The 7,874-nt window shown below is 56.4% G+C and overlaps 2 protein-coding genes across 2 annotated transcripts in view; both read right to left on the reverse strand.

Moving 5' to 3' along the window:
- TMEM230 (transmembrane protein 230) overlaps window positions 1–393 on the reverse strand; it is an 8,986-nt gene extending 8,593 nt beyond the window's left edge. The window contains exons 1-2 of the mRNA XM_074164238.1: window positions 362–393; window positions 141–319 (exon numbers count right to left, since the gene is read on the reverse strand). The gene's annotated coding sequence lies outside the window, so the exon portion shown is untranslated. The remainder of the gene's footprint in view (window positions 1–140; window positions 320–361) is intronic.
- Window positions 394–3,561: 3,168 nt separating this feature from the next.
- On the reverse strand, window positions 3,562–7,765 carry PCNA (proliferating cell nuclear antigen). The gene is made up of 6 exons (XM_074164229.1): window positions 7,437–7,765; window positions 6,893–6,990; window positions 6,089–6,156; window positions 5,724–5,918; window positions 5,318–5,441; window positions 3,562–4,681 (listed from the first exon to the last, which is right to left on the reverse strand). Exons 1-6 carry the CDS (start codon window positions 7,655–7,657, stop codon window positions 4,599–4,601), a joined length of 789 nt encoding a protein of 262 aa, XP_074020330.1. The 5' UTR covers window positions 7,658–7,765; the 3' UTR covers window positions 3,562–4,598.
- Between the last annotated feature and the right edge of the window lie 109 nt (window positions 7,766–7,874).

The raw sequence follows: 7,874 nt of genomic DNA on the forward strand, positions 1-7,874 counted from the left end.
GCCATAACCCCCCCCCCCGGACGGTTCCTCCGCTGTGAGCGGGAAGCTCCCAACGTGCCCGGGACCCCCCAACCCCCTCCCCCCCGACCTTCAGGGCTGCTCCCCAACATCCACCCACCCCCAAAAAAAAAAGCCGTTACCGTCTCTCCCCGCGGGGGCTCAGCCCCATCCCCCCCCCGCCGCCGCGTCTCTTCCGCGCCCGCAACCCAGGAAGTTTATTCCCGCGGAGGGAGGGTCCTTCCAGGTCACGGAGCGGCTCCGGGGGACGGGATGCGGGGGAAGGGGCCGGGATCGCCCCCTCCCTGGGCTGGGATCGCCCCTTCCTTGGTCCGGGATCGCCCCCTCCTTGGTCCGGGATCGCCCCCTCCCGGGACAGCAGCCCCGCCGCAGCCCATCCGTCACTTCAGGACAACACCCGCAGGCGGTCGGTGACACGGTGTGTGCGTGGTCATCGCTCCTACCCCTGATGAAAACAAGGTCCATCTTCCAAATGACGATCCGGACGTAATTCATAGAATCATGGAATGGTTCGGGTTGGAAGGGACCTTAAAGCCCCCCCAGTGCCACCCCCTGCCCTGGGCAGGGACACCTCCCACCAGACCAGGTTGCTCCAAGCCCCCTCCAACCTGCCCTTGAACCCCTCCAGGGATGGGGCAGCCACAGCTTCTCTGGGCAACCTGGGCCAGGCTCTCACCACCCTCACAGCAAAGAACTTCTTCCCCACATCTCAGCTCCATCTCCCCTCTTTCAGTGGCAAACCCTTCCCCCTCCTCCTAGGGCTCCCCTCCCTCATCCAGAGTCCCTCCCCAGCTTTCCTGGAGCCCCCCCCTTTAGGGACTGGAAGGGGCTCCAAGGTCTCCCCGGAGCCTTCTCTTCTCCAGGCTGAACCCCCCCAACTCTCTCAGCCTGTCCTCCCAGCAGAGGGGCTCCAGCCCTCCCAGCATCTCCGTGGCCTCCTCCGGCCCCGCTCCAACAGCTCCGTGTCCTTCCTGTGCTGAGGACTCCGGAGCTGGAGACAGGACTCCAGGTGGGGTCTCCCCAGAGCGGAGCAGAGGGGCGATTACACCCTCAGGCAGAGCCCGAGGTTGTGACAGACAAACTACAGCCGGAAAATTATTCCCAGCACCTGGAAGAGCATTTAACACGGGATGAAACGCGGCTGGGATCTGCTTCCTCCAGCGGCTCCAGGAGTTGCCGTGGCTCCAGTTCCCTTAAGTTAATAAGGTTTAGAGCCCCAAAAGCCTAACCTCCTTAAATTGCAAAGAATTCTCCCTCCGCCTTTCTTATTTATTTTCGCTTCGGTAAGAAAGTCTAAATATATATATATAAATTTATAAAAAAATATAAATAAATATATATTATTATTTACATATCTTTATAAAAATATATATATAAATAACTCAACCACAGAGAAACACCCGCAGCATTTACTGAGCCACCCCAGCTTGCAGGTTTTGGTTTGGTTTTTTCGTTTGTTTGGTTTTGTGGGGTTTTTTTTTGTTTGTTTTGTTTTTTTTTTTTTTTTTTAAAAAAAAAAAGGAACATTTTCTTTCCCAGGCTTTGGGGAGGGCGGTGGGAGATTAACCCCTCAGCTGCCGCGGGGATGTGCCCAGGCAGCAGACAGCTTCTGGGATGCTTCTGTTAAAGGACGTTCCTTTACACCGGGAAGCGACTCGAGTCGGTGATTACGGCTCTAAAAATAAGCAATTAAACCGCTCGGCTTATTTTCACGGCGCGTTCCCGAGTGGAAGGGCACAGGTAAGAGTTTGCTGATCCCCGCTGCCGCGGGAGGCTGCGCCCAAGACTTTGCTCCTCTCTCTCCCTCAGCTTTACTCCCACCACCGACACCCAGGATCCTTCCCTTCACCACCAGGAATCTCCCATCCCTCGCGGACGCGCACCCGCTCCCCGTCCTCGTGGGTACCACAACGGCCGCCCGATCCAAGGAGGATTCCCCACGTTTGGAGGGAAAAAAGCCTCCTGGTGATCCAAGGCACCCGCGGGCGGTAACTCAGCAACTGCTGAGAAACCCCGGGGCAGCTGAAGATCTTGCTGCCGAGGTGTCATCTTAAAGGTGTTGGATTGACCAGCCGGTGAGGGCGGCTGAGGAGAACGAGTGGGGGATGCTCTGGGAGAAGATACAGGGCTCAAAAGAGGAGCCGAGAACCAGGCAGGGGGCTCCTCGCACCGCAGCAGCAGGAGACCCCACCTGGAATACGGTGTCCAGCTTTGGAGTCCTCAACACAGGAAGGACATGGAGCTGTTGGAACGGGTCCAGCGGAGGGCCACGAAGACGATCAGAGGGATGGGGCACCTCCCCTATGAAGACAGGCTGAGAGAGCTGGGGTTGTTCAGCCTGGAGAAGAGAAGGCTCCAGGGAGACCTCAGAGCAGCCTATATCCAAAGGGAGCTACAGGAGAGCCGGAGATGGACTCTCTGTCAGGAGATGTAGTGACAGGACAAGGGGTAATGGTTTTAAATTGGATGAGGGGAGATTCAGATTAGATATTGGGAGGAAATTCTTTGCTGTGAGGGTGGTGAAGCACTGGAACAGGTTGCCCAGGGAAGTTGAGGATGCCCCATCCCTGGAGGGTTCAAGGCCAGGCTGGATGGGGCTTTGAGCAACCTGCTCTAGTGGAGGTGTCCCTGCCCAGGGCAGGGGGGGTTGGAACTCAATGATCTTTAAGGTCCCTTCCAACTCTAACCATTCCATGATTCTATGAAACCACCCTCACAGAATGATATGGGGTTGGAAGGGACCTCTGGAGATCACCCAGTCCAACCCCCTGCCAGAGCAGGGCCACCCAGAGCAGGTCCCACAGGAACGTGTCCAGAGGGGTTTGAATGTCTCCAGAGATGGAGACTCCACCACCTCTCTGGGCAGCCTCTGCCAGGGCTCTGCCACCCTGTAAGTCATGAAGTTCCTCCTCATGTTTAGATGGAACTTCTTATGTTCCAGTTTGTGCCCATTTCCTCTTGTCCTGTCCCTGGGCACCACTGGAAAGAGACTGGCCCCATCCTCCTGACACCCACCCTTGAAGTATTTCGAGGCGTTGATCAGATCCCCCCTCAGCCTTCTCTTCTCCAGACTCAAAAGTCCCAAGTCCCTCAGCCTCTCATTCTCCTAATGAAGTGCTCCTGGCCATGGAGATTCAAGGGCAGGGCCATGAAGTACTCCTGCCCCCCAGCTTCGAGCAGGGACTCGTCTCCATCCGGATGGTGCCCCCCTCGTTCTGACACAGCAGAAGGTGTTTCTTAACCAGCACTGCCACCTCGTGAAATTCTTCTGCTAAATCAGTTGGGTTCTCCCAGTGTCACATTCGCAGTTCACGCTCAGGACACTCCTGCGTTGCCACCAGCGGGAAGTTCACAGCCTCCTGAAAACAGACACCCCCAGCACTGAGAGCCCCCCCCCCGAGCACTCCTTCCTCCCCAGCCCCCCTAATCAGCCTTGCCTTGTTCATCACCAAGCGGAGCCACCCAGATCCCGGGCAGAGGGTAAGGATTTAGGGCTCACTGGGAGCAATAAAGCGCAGAAAAAAATACCCAGTAGCTGCCCGGAACTTTTCAATTACTATTTTTAATGATCAAACCTTCAGGGTGAAACGTGCCATGAAGCTTTTATCTTCACCAATATCATCACAAATACCCTCGGCCGAGGGAATTGCTGGTGGCACAGGTGGGTGCCCGGTGTGGGACAGGCACCCGATGGACACCACACCCCCAGACCCACCAGGAGTAGCTTAAAATTATTAAAGCAGGGAGAGAAGAGGCAAAACCCCAGAGGAGCTCATGGTGAGACCAAGGAACTCCCAGCGGCGGTGACTCCACAGCCCCCACCGACACCACCCTGAGAACGAGTGACAGCCCGGGAACCAGCCCCACCGGAGACAGCTCCAGCACCAGCCCGAGCACACGGATTTTAAGGAAAACCCGTTTCCCAAACCCCCTCTGCTTTAAGCAAACGGCCTCACGGAGCCATGAGTTCTTCACACCCCTCCCTTTCAACCGGTAACTCCAGCACAAAACACCCCAAAGCACACACTCGCCTGTTGGTGGTTCCTTTGAAGGAGCCAAGGGTACATTAGCACAGCGTGACAGAGCATCCATCCACGCTGAAACAGGATAAACCCCATGAAATTAACATTCTTTATTTCCACTTTCCAAGTCTCAGTTAAAATACCAGCTTCAAAAATAAATGGACGAAAGGTCAAACGAACTCGTGGCGTAACTGAAGAGCAACCCCCAGGGAACTACAGCTCCGTCCACAGGTGAAACTCGAGGAAACATCGTCTTTACCCAAGTTAAATATTGTGCCCCTTCTCTAACGCAGAGCAAGGAGTGAGAGGTTTCACCCTAAGACGGCATCTACGAGATTACCAGGAGTACAGGAGTAGACTAGAAAAAAATAAAACCCCAAAATTTCCTATTTCCAATGACACCAGTAGAGCAAAATAGTAAGTCTGAAAAATATTTACAAAGATATCTACAGCAGACACCTACCAGCGCTCAGAGGGGGCTCCCGCGCACTGAAATCGCTGCCACCACTTCCTCCACCCCCCCCGAGAGCCCCCCCATCGGCCCCTGTCCTGCTCCCGTTAAGAGCCATCTTGTTGGTCTTCGATCTTTGGGGCCAGGTAGTACTTTAAGTGTCCCATGTCGGCAATCTTGTACTCCACCACTGGGAAAAGAGAGAAAAACACAGAAGGTTCTTCAGAAAAGCTGTTAAATCAAGAGTTGCTCATGCAGTTCCGAGGTGGCAGCGTTCCACGGGGGGGTTCACTGAATCACAGAATGATACGGGGTTGGAAGGGACCTCTGGAGATCACCCAGTCCGACCCCCTGCCAGAGCAGGGCCACCCAGAGCAGGTCCCACAGGAACGTGTCCAGGGGGGGTTTGAATGTCTCCAGAGAAGGAGCCTCCACCACCTCTCTGGGCAGCCTCTTCCAGGGCTCTGCCACCCTCACAGGGAAGAAGTTCCTCCTCGTGTTTAGATGGAACTTCTTATGTTCCAGTCTGTGCCCGTTCCCTCTTGTCCTGTCACTGGGCACCACTGGAAAAAGACTGGCCCCATCCTCCTGACACCCACCCTTGAAGTATTCATAGGTGTTGATCAGATCCCCCCTCAGTCTGCTCTTCTCCAGACTAAAAAGACCCAGGTCCCTCAGCCTCTCCTCATAAGAGAGATGCTCCAGGCCCCTCATCATCTTTGTAGCCCTCTGCTGTCCCCTCTCCAGCAGTTCCCTGTCCTTCTGGAACCGGGGAGCCCAGAACTGGACACACTCCACGGGTTCAGGCAGAGCTGCTGCTACTCACCCAGAGGGACATCCGCAGACATGCTGAGGGTCACGGTGGGTGACAGCGGGGTGGCTTTGGTGAAAAAGTTCAGATACCTCAGAGCAAAGGTGAGCTGGACTGGCTCGTTCATCTCGATGGTAACCTAGGAAGCCACCAGCCTCGTTAGTCCTCGATAAATGCAACGAGTTCCCTCCAGCCTCTCAGATAATGCAGGGAGCCGATGCAGTCGCTGCACTGCTGAGCACTGCTCGCAGGCCCCAGGGTAAGGGCCTGAAGTTGGCAAAGATTTATTGACTCTAATTTATAAAGCAGAGAGATACAGGATCCAACCACCCAGCTTTAACCCCCAATAAATCAGAATTAGTCATATCAGTAGAAACCTCAACACTGAAGACCCCACAGGAACCACGAAGGCTTAACTTACAGCTTCCTCCTCTTTATCCACGTTACTGGTCTGCGACAGCTTGATGTTCCCATTTCCCAGCTCTCCATTAGCTGAGAATTTCACACCATCTTTCGCGCAGGAGATGACGACGGCGTCGCCGATGTGGCTGAGATCCCTGCAGATGCGTGCGAACTCAGCAGAAGGCATTTTCACTACACAACTGTATTCTTGTTCCTGCCAAGGAAGGGTCACGATTAAACTTCTACCAAGCAGCTTGCTGCAGTCGCTAGACTTGAGTTTGTCTTTCCAAAAGAAGTTATTTTACAAACTCAAACTCTTAAATCTGATATGAACACGGGAAAACGCCCACTAGAGACAGCGCAGTCAGTCGAGCCACTACTTACTGGAATTCCAAGCTGTTCCACATCGAGATCCATCAGCTTCATCTCATAATCAGAAACCTTTTCCTGATCTAAAGAAACAAAGCTTAGTTTGACCAAGTGTTTCTGAGAAGTTACCACCCTGAGTTTCAGTTGTCACCCCTCTCCTTCCCCAAGTAAAACCACCTCAATTACAACGATAAGATCCACCTTGTTTAATTAGAGCTAGAAATCTGAAAGCGACCCAAACAACCCTTTGTAGGCTGTAAGAGGACATCAACCCAGCAGGAGCACCTGTGTGTGGCATAAGAAAAGTCTTTATCTTACAAAGAAAGTATCAGACGAGCTGATTTAAGCTGTTTCAAGAGTTTAATTATCAGGTGTCCCCTCTCATTTCCGGAGTATTTACTGTTATTTCATTCCCCCCCCCATCTGTGTGGTTTATGAAGACTACTCAGGAATATCACCATAGCAAATGAGTTCCTTCCAGTCCCTAAAGGGGCTCCAGGAAAGCTGGGGAGGGACTCTGGATGAGGGAGGGGAGCCCTAGGAGGAGGGGGAAGGGTTTGACACTGACAGAGGGGAGATGGAGCTGAGATGTGGGGAAGAAGTTCTTTGCTGTGAGGGTGGTGAGAGCCTGGCCCAGGTTGCCCCAAGAAGCTGTGGCTGCCCCATCCCTGGAGGGGTTCAAGGCCGGGTTGGAGGGGGCTTGGAGCAAGCTGGTCTGGTGGGAGGTGTCCCTGCCCAGGGCAGGGGGTGGCACTGGGGGGGCTTTGAGGTCCCTTCCAACTCAAACCATTCTGTGATTCGATGAGATCAAACACTTACTGGGCGCTTCAAACACTAGAGCCAGTGTATCCGCGTTGTCCTCTGCTCGCAGGGTGATGATGTCTTCATTCCCGGCACATTTCAGGATCTTGGACATGCTGCGGGGGGGGGGGGGACGGGATCACTCGGGGGGGACACGGGACGGCGCGGCCCCGACACGGGCCGCAAACGGGGCGGGGGAAGGGGGGGAGCAGGAGCCGGTCGGGGCTGGGGCCCGACACCCGCCACAGCCCCCTCCCGCCATGGCGCCCCCGCTTCCCGCCAGCCTTTCCCGCCACGGCGCGCCGGCAGTGACGTCACGGCCCCGCGAGCCCGCCGCGAAAAACGGCGCGGAAAGCTGTGAGGAGAATGGGGGAAGGGCCCCGCGGGGCTAAGAGGTGCCCCCCCTCCCCCCGCCCCGGGATCCGCTCCCTGCTCGGGGGAGAGGGCACAGGGACCCCCCCCGCCGCCCCCTCGCCCAACTCACCCCGGCGGGCCCCGCCCCCCGCAGCGCCCCGGGCCCAGGCCCGCTCCCCCCGGCCCGGCGCGGCCCCGGCGGCCTCACCTGGAGAGGTTGACGCCCATGGCGATGTTGCGGTCGCAGCGGTAGGTGTCGAAGCCCTCGGAGCGCAGCGTGAGCTGCACCAGGGAGACGTGCGAGGAGTCCATGCTCTGCAGGCTGATGCCGCCCGAGCCCAGGTCCCAGCAGGCCTCGGTGATGAGGTCTTTGAGGGCCTCCAGCACCCGCTTCAGGACGGAGCCCTGCACCAGCCGCGCCTCGAACATCCTTCCAGCGGCGGCACCGACCCGCAGCGTTATCCCCGACCGCCACTGGTCGCCAAGCGCCGCACCCCCCCCCCAAGAGCCCCTTTTATATCCTCCTCCGCCCCGCCCGCCGCCGCGCCGCAGCCAATCGCCGGCGGCTCTCCTTCAGTCCAACCCTATCCACGCTCCCATGACGGATCCGTTTCCCCGCTCTCCAGCCAATCCCGGCGCTGCTCTT

The sequence above is a fragment of the Numenius arquata genome, chromosome 26, assembly GCF_964106895.1.
Source record: "Numenius arquata chromosome 26, bNumArq3.hap1.1, whole genome shotgun sequence".
Classification (NCBI taxonomy): Eukaryota; Metazoa; Chordata; class Aves; order Charadriiformes; family Scolopacidae; genus Numenius; species Numenius arquata.